Here is a 21,079-nt window from a genome sequence, read left to right as displayed (position 1 = left end):
TGTCTCTGGCTTTTGCACATGCATCTCCCTGTGTTGACAGCATCAAGCCCCAGCTTCTCTTCCTGGTTAACTGTAATTCCTTCTTCAAGACTCAGCTCTTGCACCTGCTCCTCTCAGAAGCCTTCCTTGTCACCCCTAGAGTGTGGGTGCCCTTGCTTTCTGTTCCAATGGCACCCAATTCTGCCTCCATCAGGATGCTTATTTACACTGGTTTAGAATTGCCTGTTTGCTTTTCTTACTCCCCATCACTAGACTTTGAGCTCCTTGAGAACAATGAGTGTGTCTTTCATCTCTATAACTCATATTAAGAACAGTGCCTGGTATTTGTATCAGTTTATCTTGCCAATAAAATTATTCCTGATTTTCCTTTTTCTTGTTCATCCAAGAAGAGTCCAGGGCAAGATAAAAAGGAACATGGTAGAAATCACTTCAAGCAAAAGCAAGATTTCAACACTGTAATCTTTTAACTAACATAGTGAATATTCAAACTTGGCTATGCATTGTCATTCCATTACAAAGAATACATAGTGAAGGTGACAATAACTAAAGCTATTAATGAGATTATTTTAATTTATCCTCTCTGTAAAACTGAAAATAAAATAGAAATAATCCATCATTAATGGGGATTCTCTGACACCCAATTTCTTGGTGCCAACTGCACAGTGAAACAAACACTGGATTTTCCAATCTGGGAAAATGAAAGACATTTAGATCCTGATTGATATGTCTTTCTGTGATAGATGAGTGCCTCAAAGACAACTGAGCATTGTTCTTTAGTCATGGCCATGTTGAATGCTATTTAACATCGATAATGAGGAATAGGTTTTACTGGAATGAGGGAGTTATATAATCTCTAAAAGATTCCTGAAGACCGCTTTTCTGAGATGATTTAAGTATATATTTACTCAGTGGTAGTCCTTCGTAGGTCCATCCAGTTAAAAGTCTATAATCATTAAGCCCCAACTGTTCTTAAAATAATGAAGGGCTTCTCTTTCTACAACTTTAACTTTACTTTCCTGATCACTAAATTGACCAAATAAAATTAACCTATTTACTAATAACTGTTTTATTCCCTAGGCTATGTCAGTGTGTGTGTGTGTGTGTGTGTGTCTTAACAAATCTAACAGTAAACTGCTCATCAGAAACACAGTTGTAATCACCCTTCTATTATAGTACCTAGGTAATTATCAGTTGATTAATCTGTATATTTTAATGATTTGGTTCCCTACTTCCCTAAAGAAGCAGAAAACTGTTTGAAAGTCTAAGATAACTGAGACTTCACTACTTGTTGCTAAATAGAATTCATTTTAAGTGGTAGAGTCCCACTGGGGAGAGCTAACATGAATAATTACTATTATACGCAATCTACCAAAATGAGCAGTTTCATTGCATTTAGTGACAGTAGCATCTTCAAATGTGATTTACATTTATATCTCTAATGAAAATTAGTATATTCTTCACACTTTCTGATTTTTCTATGTTTCTTCTGTGGCAGCACAACTTATTACTACTGGTATTTGCATTTATAAATTACAGAGTAATGTTTGTGGCAAGCAATGGATGAATGTGTTTCACGAAGAAACACATTCTGTATCATCCAACTCCTCATAAAAATCTTCTATGTTACAGTCCACATTTCAATTTAATTTCTTTTAATTTGAAATAAGTCTTGAGTACCCTCTATGAGTTTATCATAATGCAGTACTTTGTGCCTCCAACTAGAAAAGTTCTATTAAAAGACTAGGAAAAGTGACCTGGGACAGCCTTGATTGAAAAAATTTGAATGACATTAAATAATAGTTACCATATCTGGAACATCTGTTCTATGTCAAAAGGTGTGGTATATACTTCACATGCATTATTTCTAACCCTTGCAGTAGAAATAATTTAAAAATAAAAATGTAATTACCTCCACCATTTTGCTGATGACAAAACTGAAGCTTAGAGTTCAGAAATTTGTGTCCAAGGACAATACTAGAAGGTGGGTGGACCAATATTCTAACACAGGAGTGTTTGATGTCAAAGTTTGGGCTTTTATTCTGACACAAGGCCATAATTAAGAGTACAGAGGTGCCTCAAGCTCATATGTTACCTCTTACTGTCTTATCTTCCCAAACTCAAGAAAGACAGAGACTGACCAAGCATTTCCCTGCCTTGTCCATAGCAGAACATATACTGACAGTGCCCTGCTTCCCAGGGTTAGGAATCAGTATATCATTCAGTTGGTAATTTTCCTTTCTTTGACTTCTGGCAGAAGCTCTCTCTAGAGCCAGAGCCAATTGTTTTTCTCTAATGACTTAGAGGGAGGTTAGCCTGAGGCTGTCCTGGGAACTGCAAGTCTATTTATCATCTTTTTCTTTATTCCATGGATGGTATCCAACATGCAGCTTAGACTGGCCGCATGGGGACAGACATGTTGATTGCTTCCACGCTAAAAGGAGAAACACTGATAACAAGATTTGGCTATTTTCTAGAATTATGAATATAATTTTAAGCAATTATAAAAGTATATACATATGTATTATAACTTATTCCTTGCACCAAAGATAATATATTTATTGAGCTGATTTATTTGCAATTGAATGTGGTGAGCAGTAGAAATGAGACATGTTAAAGATGCTGAGAACCTTCATAGCTTGGAAATTTGTGAGAATATATAATTAACCATTTACAACAGAAAACAATTAACACATTCCTTAACTAGGAATAAAGATTTGGAGTAAGACCACAAGTCAAGCACCCAGCCCAGGTGTTAGAACCTGAGGGTGAGATCTCATTTGCTCAATGAAATAGGACTCTTGTCCTAGAAAGAGTCCAGCTTATTAATTCCTAAAGTAATTATAGGCAGTGCCTTTTGAAAAAAAATAGAATTTCTTCTTATTAAGACAGAGAAGAAAAGATGAGCACTGCTTCCGGACTTTGGCCTCACCTCTCTTCCTCACTTTTTGCCTTTGCTCCTCTTTGCCAGGTTTCTAGCCAACACCACTTTCAGAGGCCTCAGTGGTTCCATCAAAGTAAAAGGTTCCACTATCATCAGCTCAGAAAACAACTTTTTCATCTGGAATCTGCAACATGACCCCCTGGGAAAGCCAATGTGGACACGCTTGGGCAGCTGGCAGCAGGGGAAGATTATCATGGACTATGGAATATGGCCAGAGCAAGCCCAGAGGCACAAGACCCACTTCCAACACCCAAGTAAGCTACACTTGCGAGTGGTTACTTTGATCGAGCATCCATTTGTCTTCACACGGGAGGTAGATGATGAAGGCTTGTGCCCTGCTGGCCAACTCTGTCTAGACCCCATGACTAATGATTCTTCCATATTGGACAGCCTTTTTAGCAGCCTTCATAGCAGTAATGATACAGTGCCCATCAAATTCAAGAAGTGCTGCTATGGATATTGCATTGATCTGCTGGAAAAGCTAGCAGAAGACATGAACTTTGACTTTGATCTCTATATTGTTGGGGATGGCAAATATGGAGCCTGGAAAAATGGGCACTGGACTGGGCTGGTGGGTGAACTCCTCAGTGGGTCAGCCCACATGGCAGTCACTTCCTTCAGCATCAATACTGCACGAAGCCAGGTGATAGATTTCACCAGTCCTTTCTTCTCCACCAGCTTGGGCATCTTAGTGAGGACCCGAGACACAGCAGCTCCCATTGGAGCCTTCATGTGGCCACTCCATTGGACAATGTGGCTGGGGATTTTTGTGGCTCTGCACATCACTGCCATCTTCCTCACTCTCTATGAATGGAAGAGCCCCTTTGGTATGACTCCCAAGGGGCGGAATAGAAGTAAAGTTTTCTCCTTCTCTTCAGCCTTGAATGTCTGTTATGCCCTCTTGTTTGGTAGAACAGCAGCCATCAAACCCCCAAAATGCTGGACTGGAAGGTTTCTGATGAACCTTTGGGCCATTTTCTGTATGTTTTGCCTTTCTACATACACGGCGAATTTGGCTGCTGTCATGGTAGGTGAGAAGATCTATGAAGAGCTTTCTGGAATACATGACCCTAAGGTAATACTTCTTTTAACTCTAGATTTCCTTATTGTCAATTTTAACTCCATATATTGTATTTTATGCTGTAGTATGTCTATATTCTTTCATCTAACAGAAGAATATTCTCTGAACCATCCATAGAGACTAGTCCAAAAAAGCCTGTTGCCTGGTTGCACTAAATATTTCATTGTTTTATTAAATGAAACAAAAAGAGTGAGGGATGTTTTTAGGAGATGTTTGTTCCAGAGAAAGTCCTTCTGGTAGAAACATCTATTTGTGCAGTTTTTCCTTTGTTAGTTAACCATCTGGCAGAATAGCTATCAGGGAATAGTCTTACGAAGTATTTTCATCCAAAGTAAACTTCAAAATTGATTAATTACTTCTCTTGGGAATTAATGGAAATAAATAGTAAGGTCCATATTTTAAATTGTAAAGAAACTTTTTTTCATCATGAAAAACTGTAAAAGGGAAAGAACTAACATTTTATCATAAGCGCCCAAAGTCGGATGCTAGAAAACTCAATGGGTATAGACAAGGAGTACTGAGCTAACTGAGGTGGCAAGGTTAGCTAGGAACAGGGTGTCCTTATAGAGTAAGGAAAACTGGTCATCTTGGGGTTGGAGGAGTGTGCCAGCAGTCACATTACAACGTCCAAGAACATTCAAGAAAATTGTATCTATTCTAGGCCGCCTTTGATATCCTAGACATCTGACTGTAAGGGTAGAAGGGAGGAAGAGGGTGAAGTTCAGGTAAGCAGGTAAAGCAGTGGTGATACTTGAGTAAGGACAGCCATGTCTATGTTCTCTCTGGATTGAAACAAGCCCTCTTTCGTGACTGGGACTATGGAGAACTTGGTCCAACCTGGTGGGAGTAGAGAGGAGGCGGTTGTCAGGGCTCAAAGCAATTAGAATAGGACTCCAGGGAGTACTACAGTCCCAATGGGGAACAGAATGCAGATCCAGAGCAGAAGCGTATTCCAATGTGTAAGACCCATCTAGGAGAGACTGGAGAAAGCTGCAATTCAGTGGGCATCCCCAGGACACACTGTGTTTAAAGCAACTTGAGCTAAGCTGAGCGTTTCAAACTGTGAAACATTCACCATGCCTTTTCAAATATCCCTTTTCACATCAAATCTCATGGTATTGAACCATTTACTACATATTTTTATCAAACATTTAAAATTAATTGCACAGAGCATGAACAAATAGGACATTTACAATTGTCTTTGTTAAATGATGGAGTGGCCCAGAAGGCTGGTGGCAGCTTTAGAGAATTCTCATAAATGGTTTGGATTAGGATATGGTCTGTTTTGCAAATAAATGAACGTGAGAAATTTGACCCATATACTGAAAACCTCCTCGTAAGAGACGTGAACCTCATGAAAAGATTCAACAAACAATGGGTCATTGACAGGCAATGAATTGCATCACTTCTTATTGTGCACTCAGGACTTTAGGTTATCAGCTAGAGTTTAGTGAATACAAATAAGTTCTGTAGTATAAATACATGTGTTACCCTGAAAAGAGATTTTGGTGATGCTTCAGCATTCACACTGCACTGGTATTAGCAGCCTCTATTTATTCTTTGCCCCAAGAGGCCTATAGATCTCCCAAAGGTTCACCATCTTAATAGAAGCTTACTCGAATTTTCTTGCAAGAATCTTGCAATGTGATTCTTAAATTACAAACTCGACTTGGAAACCATTCAATCCAATCTAGTATAAGAAACAATCTAATATATATGCCTGTTGTTGTGAAGATTCCAGACCATTATCATATGTAAAAAGGTGAACACAATACTGACTAGAGTTTCATTAATCAGAACCAAAGATTACCAAAACTGTTATGGATGTTATGCATGAGAAACCTGAAGTAATCATTATTTTAGGGATTAGAAAGAAAGCATAAAGATAAACCATACAGAGCAGTAAAAGTTTTTTTAAGCAAAATGAAACAATCATTCCAACCCCAACTCCACCAGAATAAAAAGGTGACACTTTTATAATCTAACCCAGCCCACAAGACAGAGTGAGAGGAAATGGACAATGCCAACTTTGTGTTACATCTAGTAAGGTCTTAATGAAGTGGGACAAGCCTAAATCTAAAACATTTTCAATTTTAGATAATAAATGAAGATCCACTAAGGTTCCCAAAAATGTATTTCTCTTTCCTAAAGTTGTTTCTATATTAAAGTCTCTCACTTTTTTTTTTTCATATAAAGACACCCAGATTACTTGATTAAGCAATACTCGACATCTGGGCTTTTGGCAAATAATGTTGGTGACAGAATTGTTCAGTTTTCGTCCAGATGTATGGTATTATGCAGATGACATAATGTCCTCACCTTCCCATGGAGAGGTATGATCAAAATAATTTCCATACCCTTTCAGTCACTCAGCATTCATTCTTAAGTATATTCCACTCACTCACATGAGCTCTTTTCTCTCCTACCAATGCTCAATTCTTTGAGTGACTCTATCCTTTTTTTACACTAAATGATGTGGAGAAATTCAGAAGTAAATAAGTCAAGTAGGGGAGAAAAGATAAAAAAGATAAAATCACAAGGAGAAATAACTTAGAAAGTTATAAGTGTTGGTAGGATTGAAAATTGGTACAGCCACTATGAAAACAGTCTGGAGGTCCTCAAAAAACTAAAAGTAGAACTACAAAAAATAAAGTTATAAGCATGCCAAAGTTTAGAAACAAATAAATATGTCAAAGTTCAAGGAAAGTGTGATCACCTTCAAGGGAAGGCTTAATTAATAAGATAAAATGTGTGCTTATTCTTGAAGAAGACTTGGAATTTGGACATGTGCGTCAAAGAAAGAAGAATGGACATTCCAAGCAAAAGAACAGAATGAACTACTTGGACATGGAAAGTATAAGGCACAGTCAGGATATCTTGAGGAGTTCACTTTAGCCACAGCATGAAAGGAAAGAGAAGATCCAAGTCTGAAAAGTAAGTTCGGTTGAGATATCACAGGATCTTTGACATCAGGCTAAGGAAAGTGAATACTTGACACTAGATATCCATTGACATTTTGAACAATGGAATAGCAGAGAGGAGCAGAATCCATTTAGGATGGTTTTTTTGGCAGCAGCATGTAAACACGATTAGAAGAGAAAGACAGTGGACAGAGTTGAAGTTATAGCTACTGTCACTGATAAAAAGAAGAAATAGTCAAGAAACATTGCGGTGACCAGGTCAGTAGGACTTGGCAATTAATTGGATATGAGAGGCAACAAAGAGTCACACCTTCAAAGTTGCAGGCCCGAGTGTCTGAGGGGATGGTACCATTCAAGGAAGCAGAAAAGGCAGTTTAAGAGCTAGAAAATATGATGATCAGGTCAGTTTCATACTGGGCATTTTAAAAGCTGTATTGGACATCCAGGTGAAATCCACCAGGCACTGGGAAACATGGAGCCAGAGTTCAGGAGTGACATTGAAGCTGGTGGGAATCTTAGGCAGAGAGGTGACACTGCGTATTAAAGCACTGGGGGAGTATGAGATCCCCAAGGGAGAAGGCAGTAGGGAGAAAAATTACTGTCTGAGGAGAAGCAGCAGGCATAAAGTTGGAATATGGGTTTGTGGAGAGATGAGGTGTAGAATGTGAGGAGATTAAAAGTACCTTGAAGCAAAGTCATTGCAGGCCCTTGAATGCCTCTCTGTAGATTGAATTTTAACTTTTTGAGATGAAGAGTGATATTATCCCATCTGCCAAGGCAGTTATCAAATAGGACAAAGGCTGATCAGTGCCCAGTCCAAACCATGAGAATTAGCGTGTGTGTGTCTTTGAATGTCTGATGAAACTGGGTTTATGTGGTTTGCTTTTTTCCGGTATTTTTCAAGATTCCATTTTCATAGCATTCTAGCTGAGGAGTGAAAAGGTATCATTTACATAGAAGTCACAGATCTCCTGTGGTTCTCTTGGGATATTTGTTTTTCCATGTAAGGTAAAAATCTCCTAAATCTGAATGAGGTGGTTTATATGGAGTGTTGGTCACACTGAAAATTCTTCTGCCCCTTACTCACAGTCTGTCTCATTTATTTTCATATCTTTTCATCCCCCTCACCCACTGGGTATCAAGACATTGTACTATGCTGCCATTTTCATTCCATTTTCCCACAGCTCATTTAATTCACCCCAGGCAAATTTCCCTGTGCCTCCACATTAATGCTCTTGAACACCTGCCTCTTTCCCTTCTCTAACTCTTCTTTAGTTATATTGGGATAATCTCCCCATGTCTTCCTGTTATAATTGTGTGCCTGAAAACTTTGAGAATAACAACTCCCAGACTTCCCTAGAAGAATTTTATTAAGAAATGTGCTCCTGGAGGACCTTCAAGATGGTGGAGGAGTAAGACGTGGAGATCACCTTCCTCCCCACAAATACATCAAAAATACATCTACATGTGGAACAACTCCTACAGAACACCTACTGAATGCTGGCAGAAGACCTCAGACTTCCCAAAAGGCAAGAAACTCCCCAAGTACCTGGGCAGGGCAAAAGAAAAAACAAAAAAACAGAGACAAAAGAACAGGGACGGGAGCTGCACCAGTGGGAGGGAGCTGTGAAGGAGGAAAAGTTTCCACACACTAGGAAGCCCCTTCACTGGTGGAGACAGGGGGGTGGGTGGGGGGGAGCTTTGGAGCCAGAGAGGAGAGCGCAGCAACAGGGGTGCAGAGGGCAAAGCAGAGAGATTCCTGCACAGAGGATCGGTGCCGACCAGCACTCACCAGCCTGAGACGCTTCTCTGCTCACCCGCTGGGGCGGGTGGGGGCTGGGAGCTGAGGCTCAGGCTTCAGAGGTCAGATCCCAGGAAGAGGACTGGGGTTGGCTACATGAACACAGCCTGAAGGGAGCTAGTGCGCCACAGCTAGCCGGGAGGGAGTCCGGGAAAAAGTCTGGAACTGCCTAAGAGTCAAGAGACCATTGTTTCGGAGTGCGTGAGGAGAGGGGATTCCTTCCTAGTCTGCACACAGAAGGCAGAACACCGCTTAAACAAGCTCCCGAGATGGGCACGAGTCGCGGCTATCAGCGCGGACACCAGAGACAGGCATGAAAATGCTAAGGCTGCTGCTGCAGCCACCAAGAAGCCTGTGTGCAAGCACAGGTCACTATCCACACCTCCCCTCCCGGGAGCCTGTGCAGCCCGCCACTGCCAGGCTCCCGTGATCCAGGGACAACTTCCCCGGGAGAACACACGGCGCGCCTCAGGCTGTTGGCAACATCATGCTGGATGCTGCCTCCGCAGGCTCGCCCCGCATTCCATACCCCTCCCTCCCCCAACGGCCAGCCTGAGTGAGCCAGAGCCCCCTAATCAGCCTCTCCTTTAACCCCGTCCTGTCTGGGTGAAGAACAGACGCCACAGGGCAACTTACATGCAGAGGCGGGGCCAAATCCAAAGCTGAACTCCAGGAGCTGTGTGAACAAAGAAGAGAAAGGGAAATTTTTCCATGCAGCCTCAGGAGCAGCAGATTAAATCTCCACAGTCAACCTGATGTACTCTGCATCTGTGGAATTCCTGACTAGATAACGAATCATCCCAAAATTGAGGCGGTGGAGTTTGGGAGCAACTGTAGACTTTGGGTTTGCTGTATGCAACTGACTAGATTCTAATTTATATGTTTATCTTAGTTTAGTTATTAGTGCTTGTTATCATTGGTGGATTTGTTTATTGGTTTTGTAGCTCTCTTTTTTTAATTACTTTTTTTATTTTTTAGTTTAATAATTTTTTATTTTAATAACCTTATTTTATTTTATTTCATTTTATTTTATTTATTCCTTTTTTTTTCTCCCTTTTCTTCTGAGCCGTGTGGCTGACAGGGTCTTGGTACTCCTGCCGGCTGTCAGGCCTAAGCCTCGGAGGTGGGAAGGCCGAGTTCAGGACATTGGACCACCAGAGACCTCCCAGGCCCATGTAATATCAATTGGCGAGAGCTCTCCCAGAGATCTCCATCTCAACACTAAGACCCAGCTCCACTCAACGACCAGCAAGCTCCAGTGCTGGACACCCCATGTGAAACAACTAGCAAGACAGGAACACAACCCCACCCATTAGCAGAGAGTCTGCCTAAAATCATTAAGTTCACAGACACTCCAAAACACACCACCAGACACGGTCCTGCCCACCAGAAAGACAAGATCCAGCCCCACCCACCAGAACACAGGCACCAGTCCCCTCCACCAGGAAGCCTACACAACCCACTGAACCAACCTCCCCACTGGGGGCAGACACCAAAAACAACAGGAACTATGAACCTGCCGCCTGCAAAAAGGAGACCCCAAACACGGTAAGTTAAGCAAAATGAGAAGACAGAGAAATATGGAGAAGTTGAAGGAGCAAGGTAAAAACCCACCAGACCAAATAAATGAAGAGGAAATAGGCAGTCTACCTGAAAAAGAATTCAGAGTAATGATAGTAAAGATGATCCAAAATCTTGGAAATAGAATGGAGAAAACACAAGAAACGTTTAACAAGGAACTAGAAGAACTAAACAGCAAACAAACAATGATGAACAACACAATAAATGAAATTAAAAATTCTCTAGAAGGAACCAATAGCAGAATAACTGAGGCAGAAGAATGGACAAGTGACCTGGAAGATAAAATATTGGAAATAACTACTGCAGAGCAGAATAAAGAAAAAAGAATGAAAAGAATTGAGGGCAGTCTCAGAGACCTCTGGGACAACATTAAATGCACCAACATTCGAATTATAGGGGTCCCAGAAGAGGAAGAGAAAAAGAAAGGGACTGAGAAAATATTTGAAGAGATTATAGTTGAAAACTTCCCTAATATGGGAAAGGAAATAGTCAATCAAATGCAGGAAACAGAGAGTCCCATACAGGATAAATCCAAGGAGAAACATGCCAAGACACATATTAATCAAACTATCAAAAATTAAATACAAAGAAAAACTATTGAAAGCAGCAAGGGAAAAGCAACAAATAACATACAAGGAAATCCCCATAAGGCTAACAGCTGATCTTTCAGCAGAAACTCTGCAAGCCAGAGGGAGTGGCAGGACATATTTAAAGTGATGAAAGGGAAAAACCTATACCAAGATTACTCTACCCAGCAAGGATCTCATTCAGATTCCACGGAGGAATTAAAACCTTTACAGACAAGCAAAAGCTAAGAGAATTCAGCAACACCAAACCAGTTTGACAACAAATGCTAAAGGAACTTCTCTAGGCAGGAAACACAAGAGAAGGAAAAGACCTACAATAACAAACACAAAGAAATTAAGAAAATGGTAATAGGAACATACATATTGATAATTACCTTAAATGTAAATGGATTAAGTGCTCCAACCAAAAGACATAGACTGGCTGAATGGATACAAAAGCAAGACCCATATATATATGCTGTCTACAGGAGACGCACTTCAGACCTAAGGAAACACACAGACTGAAAGTGAGGGAATGGAAAAAGATATTCCATGAAAATGGAAATCAAAAGAAAGCTGGAGTAGCAATTCTCATATCAGACAAAATAGACTTTAAAATAAAGACTACTACAAGAGACAAAGAAGGACACTACATAATGATCAAGGGATCAATCCAAGAAGAAGATATAACAATTGTAAATATTTATGCACCCAACATAGGAGCACCTCAATACTTAAGGCAAATGCTAACAGCCATAAGAGGGGAAATCGACAGTAACACAATCATAGTAAGGGACTTAACACCCCACATTCACCAAAGGACAGATCATCCAAAATGAAAATAAATAAGGAAACACAAGCTTTAAATGATACATTAAACAAGATGGACTTAATTGATATTTATAGGACATTCCATCCAAAAACAACAGAATACACTTTCTTCTCAAGTGCTCATGGAACATTCTCCAGGATAGATCATATCTTGGGTCACAAGTCAAGCCTTGGTAAATTTAAGAAAATTGAAATCATATCAAGTACCTTTTCCGACCACAATGCTATGAGACTAGATATCAATTACAGGAAAAAATCTGTAAAAAATACAAACACATGGAGGCTAAACAATACACAACTAAATAACCAAGAGATCACTGAAGAAATCAAAGGGGAAATAGAAAAATACCTAGAAACAAATGACAATGAAAATGCGACGGCCCAAAACCTATGGGATGCAGCAAAAGCAGTTCTAAGAGGGAAGTTTATAGCAATACAATCATGCCTCAAGAAACAAGAAAAATCTCAAATAATCAACCTAACCTTGCACCTAAAGCAATTAGAGAAAGAAGAATGAAAAAAACCCCAAAGTTAGCAGAAGGAAAGAAACCATAAAGACTAGATCAGAAATAAATGAAAAAGAAATAAAGGAAATGATAGCAAAGATCAATAAAACTAAAAGCTGGTTCTTTGAGAAGATAAACAAAATTGATAATCCATTAGCCAGAATCATCAAGAAAAAAAGGGAGAAGACTCAAATCAACAGAATTAGAAATGAAAAAGGAGAAGTAACAACTGACACTGCAGAAATACAAAGGATCATGAGAGATTACTACAAGAAACTATATGCCAAAAAAATGGACAACCTGGAAGAAATGGACACTTTCTTAGAAAAGCACAACCTTCCGAGACTGAACCAGGAAGAAATAGAAATTATAAACAGACCAATCACAAGCACTGAAATTGAAACTGTGATTAAAAATCTTCCAACAAACAAAAGCCCAGGACCAGATGGCTTCACATGTGAATTCTATCAAACATTTAGAGAAGAGCTAACACCCATCCTTCTCAAACTCTTCCAAAATATAGCAGAGGGAGGAACACTCCCAAACTCATTCTACCAGGCCACCATCACCCTGATACCAAAACCAGACAAACATGTCACAAAAAAAGAAAACTACAAGCCAATATCACTGATGAACATAGATGTGAAAATCCTCAACAAAATACGAGCAAACAGAATCCAACAACACATTAAAAGGATCATACACCATGATCAAGTGGGGTTTATCGCAGGAATGCAAGGATTCTTCAATATACGCAAATCAATCAATGTGATACACCATATTAACAATTGAAGGATTAAAAACCATATGATCATCTCAATAGATGCAGAAAAAGCTTTCAACAAAATTCAACACCCATTTATGATAAAAAAAAAAACCCTCCAGAAAGCAGGCATAGATGGAACTTACCTCAACATAATAAAGGCCATATATGACAAACCCACAGCCAACATCGTTCTCAATGGTGAAAAACTGAAACCATTTCCACTAAGATCAGGAAGAACACAAAGTTGCCCACTCTCACCACTATTATTCAACATAGTTTTGGAAGTTTAGCCACAGCAATCAGAGAAGAAAAAGAAATAAAAGCAATCCAAATCAGAAAAGAAGAAGTAAAGCTGTCACTGTTTGCAGATGACATGACACTATTCATAGAGAATCCTAAAGATACCACCAGAAAACTACTAGAGCTAATTAATGAATCTGGTAAAGTAGCAGTATACAAAATTAATGCACAGAAATCTCTTGCATTCCTATACACTAATGATGAAAAATCCGAAAGAGAAATTAAGGAAACACTCCCATTTACCACTGCAACAAAAACAACAAAATACCTAGGAATAAACCTACCTAAGGAGACAAAAGACCTGTATGCAGAAAACTATAAGACACTGATGAAAGAAATTAAAGATGATAAAAATAGATGGAGAGATATACCATGTTCTTGGATTGGAAGAATCAACATTGTGAAAATGACTCTACTACCCGAAGCAATCTACAGATTCAATGCAATCCCTATCAAACTACCACTGGCATTTTTCACAGAACTAGAACAAAAAATTTCACAATTTGTATGGAAACACAAAAGACCCTGAATAGCCAAAGCAATCTTGAGAAAGAAAAACGGAGCTGGAGGAAGAATCAGGCTCCCTGACTTCACACTATACTACAAAGCTACAGTAATCAAGACAGTATGATACTGGCACAAAAACAGAAATATGGATCAATGGAACAGAATAGAAAGCCCAGAGATAAACCCACACACATATGGTCACCTTATCTTTGATAAAGGAGGCAAGAACATACAATGGAGAAAAGACAGCCTCTTCAATAAGTGGTGCTGGGAAAACTGGACAACTATATGTAAAAGAATGAAATTAGAACACTCCCTAACACCATCCACAAAAATAAACTCAAAATGCATTAAAGACCTAAATGTAAGGCCAGACACTATAAAACTCTTAGAGGACAAAATAGGCAGAACACTCTATGTCATAAATCACATCAAGATCCTTTTTGACCCACCTCCTAGAGAAATGGAAATAAAATCAAAAATAAACAAACGGAGCCTAATGAAACTTAAAAGCTTTTGCACAGCAAAGGAAACCATAAACAAGACGAAAAAACCTTCAGAATGGGAGAAAATATTTGCAAATGAAGCAACTGACAAAGGATTCATCTACAAAATTTACAAGCAGCTCATGCAGGTCAATATCCAAAAAACAAACAACCCAATCCAAAAATGGGCAGAAGACCTAAATAGACATTTCTCTAAAGAAGATATACAGATTGCCAACAGACACATGAAAGAATACTCAACATCACTAATCATTAGAGAAATGCACATCAAAACTACAATGAGGTATCATCTCACTCCAGTCAGAATGGCCATCACCAAAAAATCTACAAACAATAAATGCTGGAGAGGGTGTGGAGAAAAGGCAACCCTCTTGCACTGTTGGTGGGAATGTAATTTGATACAGCCACTATGGCGAACAGTATGGAGGTTCCTTAAAAAATTAAAAATAGAACTACCATACGACTCAGCAATCCCACTACTGGGCATATACCCTGAGAAAACCATAATTCAAAAAGAGTCATGTACCATAATGTTCACTGCAGCTCTATTTACAATAGGCAGGACGTGGAAGCAACCTCAGTGTCCATCGACAGATGAATGGATAAAGAAGATGTGGCACATATATACAATGGAATATTACTCAGCCATATAAAGAAACGAAATTGAGTTATCTGTAGTGACGTGGATGGACCTAGAGTCTGTCATACAGAGTGAAGTAAGTCAGAAAGAGAAAAACAAATACCGTATGCTAACATATATATATAGAATCTAAAAAAAAAAAAAAAAAAACAGTTCTGAATAACCTAGGGGCAGGACAGGAATAAAGACACAGACATAGCGAATGGACCTGAGGACACGGGCAGGGGGAAGGGTAAGCAGGGATGAAGTGAGAGAGTGGCATGGACATATATACACTACCAAATGTAAAATAGATAACTAGTGGGAAGCAGCCGCATAGCACAGGGAGATCAGCTCGGTGCTTTGTGACCACCTAGAGTGGTGGGATATGGAGGGTGGGAGGGAAACGCAAGAGGGAGGAGATATGGGGATATATGTATACATATAGCTGATTCACTTTGTTATACAGCAGAAACTAACACAACAATGTAAACAATTATACTCCAATAAATATGTTAATAAAAGAAAAAAAAAAGAAATGTGCTCCTAGGAATTGATGTCTTCAGCTCTTAGAGGCCATCTAAGCAGCCCCAACCTAAAAAAGAGATTCCCAAGAGTTCCATCTACTGTTTCCTTAAAACTACTTGTCCGTTGCATAAAATATTTTAAATTATAGAAATAGTGTTTTACTATTTTGTGTAAATAGTATCTATTTCTAGCCCAAAAATTTGGGTATAGTTTTTTGATATCAGTCTTGGAATCTAAAAAAAATACTTATAAAATATTCCTATGGGAAATGTGTTTGGATGAAAACCTATTGACTTAAAAAGTAAGATTTATGATCTGTATTTATACCCAATCCATCAGAAAATTGAGTCCTGGCTTATACGCATCTGTAACCCTGATATTAGCTAACTTACGATGACTGTAATAGCTCCATTTTTCTTCTTGGACATAATTGTTTCGCATGCTGGCTATACATTTAACACAATTAAAAAAACTGTTAAGCGTTAAGAGTGTGAACATTTTATCACCCTTTCAGAGTTGAGATTCACTGGCTTCAACCAACCACCTTGAATCAGAAATAAAATTAAAGGCAAAAGGCTGTGCAGGACGGACCAATTTATGATTCACTATATGTTACAGCAGCCAAGGCAAGTTGGAATGCTTTTTTTTTTCTGACAGGGTGTCGGAGGGAAGAAATAATCTTGTTGCTGGCTGCTCCTACAGATAACCCCAAGGGAGAGGGAATGGCCTGCTGTACAAATGAAATTCAAGAGGATAGTTCTATCCTCACTTAACTAAACTATTTTGCCAGAATAATTTACTTTACACTAAAAGTAATATATGTAGCTTCTCACAGCCTCCCACCAACTCTTCTGGGAAGCAAGCTCCGTGTTTCAAAGCGGGTGGGCTGTTGAAGCATGAGACCATGAAAGCAAGAATTTGTGAGTAATATATTTAATAGAGCTTATATGGGTATGTCTCTGACATAAAACTAGCACTACTCACTATAGGCAATGCAGAAAATAGAGTAATGTAGACAGATGGAAGCAAGCACCCATTCATTGCCTCATCATCCAGAGTCATTTACTCTTAGCCTTTTGGGATGATTGACAGGTGGATAAAACCTGCAGCATTATTTTTATCCAGTGAGCTCTTCATCTGGGTCTGTGGTCTAAGGAGTAGACCTGGGCATTCTTAGAACATTCTAGCCATTGACATACAATCTGGTGAGGTATAAGAGATAAGAAAATCACTTCATAAATCATAAGGTACACTGAAAAATAAAGCCCTGCCTCCCCTCATATCGTTGAATTGACCCAGTTGAAAGGATACATGAGCAGTTAAAATGAACTATTTGCTGATTTTAATGCACTTTCTAGTTGTTTTTTTCCAGCTTCTCATATAAAATGCTCCTTTTAGCCCCCTGTCTCTAACATATAAAAAAAGTCACCTCCTTAGAGGGATTAGGAGACTAATGTCATTTTTTGTACAGGCAAATGATGGTGCTGCTTTAGAAAGAGTCCTGGTGAACAGTCAAGTAAATATTAAAAATTAAACAGTCCTGCCTATGAAGGCAAGAGAAAACTTTAATAAGAAATATTAAAGGACACTCACACAGCCCTAGTATGAAATGATAAGCATTTCCCCAAATAATAAAAACCACCTTCATTGATCTTCATATAACAGCATGTGGCTGCCCAATAAAACATATGAATTCATATAATAAAAGCTGGCCTTAAAGAAGGGAGGGGTGCCAGAACTCTAGGTCAAACAAGACATTGAAAATGGAGTTTGAGGTGGGAGGGAAGAAAACTAAACTACACCATACCATTTATTTGTTCTCCCTTTAATTCATCCAATAACAGCAACTTTTGTTCCAGGCACCATGCTAGGTGGCTGGGAATTTAATAGTCAGCAAAACAGACACTGTCCTTGCAACATGGAGTTTAGTGGGGATGAAAGATATTAATCAAGGGAACACATAAATCAGGTAATGATTTAAACCGTGGTTAGTTACTGTGAAGGAAAATACAGCAGAATCTGAGAGCCTCGCAGGAGACCTGATCCGAATGGAGAATCAGAGAAGCCCCTCCCCGACCACCACCCTGAGGAGAGAAAGTCTGGCTGAGATCTGAAGGATAAGACCTTAAGGAGGGAAATGAGAAAAGAGGAGTTGGGTGGGGTGTTAGAGCATGTCAGGATAAGAGCATCTCAGGGTGACATGGCAGCCCGTGCAGAAGCCCCAAGACTGGAGGGAGAGGGTGTAGTCGTGACCCTCCATCATGTGCTACGAGATTGGAAAGCCAAGAAAAGGGGAACAAGAATACGATAAGCAATAAACTAGAAGGGTTTTATTACCAGACATTCTAGAGAAAAAATTTCTCAAAGGAAGAAAAATGTAAGAAATGCTGTAGTTTGAATGGAGCGGCACTTCCCATGGGCTCCATGTAACTTCTAGATAGAAAACATAACAGGAGAAACATCCCAATCACTCTAGCAACAAAATTTCATGATAGATCAGGGAAGTGTCCTCTATAAGAATTGCATTAAAAGAAAACAACTTTAATGTACAAAACATAAAAGATGGTTTGGATAAAAAATTGAATGTGCTGATTGTTGCACATATCTTGTGAATAAAATAAAACCACTGAATCATAAATGGGTGGATTGTATGGCATGTGAATTATATCTTAATAAAGCTATTTTAATAAATTCCAAACAAACTGCCATATTACCAAACTGAAAGACTAAGTATTATATTTAAAGATGTCAAATTTTTCCTTGATTAGTTTATAGGTGTAAAGCAATTCCAATCAAAATCCCAAAGGATTTTTTTGTCCGTTTGTTTGATTGTTGCCGAATCTTCTAAAAAATTTATACATATATATATATATATATAATTTTAAAAGAAGATTCAAGGGATTTTTTGTTCTAAATATTGAAATAATATTAGTAATAATAAGAGAAAAAGCTAATACTCACTGACCATTCCTATATGCCAAGCACTGTTGTAAATTACATTAATAAAGTACCTGCCCCCATTAAATAGTCATAGAAATTAAGATAATCCAAGTAAAGCAACTTGCATAGTGTCTGACAACTAGGGAGCACAAAATAATAATAAAAATAGTTAAAAGTCTTGTCAGATTTTAATACCAATATTAATTATATTTATCTTGAACAATTAGTTCTCTCTCTCTCTCTCTCTCTTTCATTGCCAGTGTGAACTGGATAAATGGCAAGATTCTCTTTTTGAGCTCAGTTCTACAGAGCTTGGAGGCAAAATTCTTGTGCACTAATAGCAGATTTATTGTCATTGTGGTATGCATTTTAAACATCATTCCTGGCTTCATATAGTTTCTTTTTCTACTTCACCCTATTTTAATTTATGCTATCTTGTATTTTACGTGACCATTAAGCTGCCTTAAATCTTTCCAGGAAGAGAGGAATGTATACAATAAGTAATGTTAAAATCAAGTAATAAATAAAGAATATTAACAGCAATTCAGAAAAGAAACAAAATTAACCAGTAATTTTTTAAAATATTAAATCTTACTTGTAATCAAAGAAACGCTAATTGAACCAGTAATGAAATGATGTTTTTACCTATCAAAATAGGCGTCTTCTATTGATAGTTCTAAATGTTGATGGAAGCACATTAAGACTAGCACCAGCATACACTGCTATTGTTAAGTTGTTACAATATGTTCATAAATCAATTTGGCCATTTATATCAAGAGCCTTAAAAGGGTTCATGCCCTTTCACCCTTGACTTCCACTTCTAGGAATCTGTCCAAAGAAAATAACTTGATAGATAACAGGTTATTGCAAAGATTCACTGCAGCCTTTCTCAAAATAGCAAAAACTTGGAAACCATGTAAATGTCCAGCAACAGCACAGTTAATGCATTACAATGTTCCTATGTGCTATAAAAATGCATCCAGTAGAGATGATTTTGAAGAGCTTTTAAAATGTCAAAAAATCAAAATATAATGTTAAGTGAGAAGTTGGAATACAAAACCATATATTATATTTCCAATTTTATAACATGCATATGTACAGGAAATATAACATGCATAGAAGGAAATATAACACAATGTTGACAGCACTGGTATCTGAGCAGTGTAATTACAGAAAATATTTATTTTATTATTTCCACTTCATATTTTCTACAATGTTCATGTATTATTTATGTTATGAGAAAGTGCATAATAAGCCAAGTAAGAATGAGAATAATTCAGACATAACAATAGTCACAACAGCAATATTTGCTACACATGCACTCCTGCTGTCTGCAGCCTTTCAAGTCCAGGTAGAATGAGTTCCTCACTGAGTAGCACTTCCATAGTAAAATCTTTACATCCTTAAGATGCTATGCTTTCACAGAGACTTGTGGAAGCATATTTTCATTCCCATCCAGTTTATTCCCTTCACAGGACTTAACACAAACTGGAATTGTCATGTTATCTATTGGTTTAGTTGTTAATCGTCCCACTGTGTCTTACTGGATCCTCACAGTGTTGGGGAAACAGTAAATATTTTACAAATGTTCTTCAATTAATAAATGAATGAAAAATGGCAGCATCATAGGAATAGGGCTATAGCATTATGCAGGGATTACTTTGTAATCGATCAATCAATCAATCAAATGCTTTTGATAAGACCATACAAAAACGTTCTCATACTAGACGCTATGGAATGAATAAAGCCCCCCAGTAAGGGACAATGTACTGTGATACAAAGAGCAAAATCCTGGTGTTGGACAGATCTAAATTTGATGTATGTTTGTGTGGAGTTTGGCAGGTTACTTGCCATGGCCTCTGTATCCTCATTTGAGAGGATTACAGGAGATAATGGATGTAAAATATCTGTCTGAAGTTCTTATTCCATCCACCACTAGATTATAAACTCCATGACAGTAGAAATCAGATGTATCTTACACACCTGTATTCCTAGAGCCTAAGCATATGTCAACCACTCATTCAGATAATGGACTTGGCCAAGAGCCCAAGCAGAGGTGACCAGCATGTGTCCAGTAGGAAAGAGGCAGAGGGCAGGAGCACCTCTCACTTGCAGCTGGAGAGTATACCCAAGTGAGTTTCAAATCCAAGAGTGACCCATAGTGTTTGAGCCATGAGATTGATATAAGCAGATTATCAAAGCAAAGAAAACCTAAGACCATGATGCCCATAGTGGAGACAGGGATCAGAGATATAGGATCCTTGAATGGGAACATGAGACAGATTAATGCTGCCACAGTCTAGGTGGTTCTGGGTCCCTGGCAGCAGATTGTGGAGTTAGGTCAGAAATATTCAATGGTCCAGTAAGGATCATATACACAGTACATGACACTTAGTAGGAGTTTTGAGAAATGGATATTTCTCTTCCCTTCCTGAATATTCTTTAATTGAAGGAACTTAAAAAAAAAAATTAAGACTTTGCTAATTCAGGCTGATAAATGGAAAACTGAACAAATGAGCATGCAATCTGTTTATTTCCTTACCTACTACCAAAATAATTTTGAGACGGCATCTTTATAGAATTTTTTAAATAACTGTAGCTTTACTACTTTCAAATAGATACAGTAATTCATACTAACTGCAGCAAAATGTTTTCAATTAGACACCCTGTTGGGTTTTCTTTAAT

At 38.4% G+C, this 21,079-nt stretch overlaps 1 protein-coding gene across 1 annotated transcript in view; it reads left to right on the top strand.

Annotated features, from left to right (window-relative positions):
* The window catches only part of GRIN3A (glutamate ionotropic receptor NMDA type subunit 3A), a 150,463-nt gene that overhangs the window by 60,303 nt on the left and 69,081 nt on the right, over nucleotides 1-21,079 (top strand). Inside the window, exon 3 of the mRNA XM_036856781.1 lies at nucleotides 2,969-4,016. Within this exon, the coding sequence (XP_036712676.1) occupies nucleotides 2,969-4,016 (1,048 nt within the window). The remainder of the gene's footprint in view (nucleotides 1-2,968; nucleotides 4,017-21,079) is intronic.

This window comes from Balaenoptera musculus, chromosome 6 (genome assembly GCF_009873245.2).
Source record: "Balaenoptera musculus isolate JJ_BM4_2016_0621 chromosome 6, mBalMus1.pri.v3, whole genome shotgun sequence".
Classification (NCBI taxonomy): domain Eukaryota; kingdom Metazoa; phylum Chordata; class Mammalia; order Artiodactyla; family Balaenopteridae; genus Balaenoptera; species Balaenoptera musculus.
Note: the sequence above shows the minus strand (reverse complement) of the source record. Positions and strands in the feature narration are given on the sequence as shown.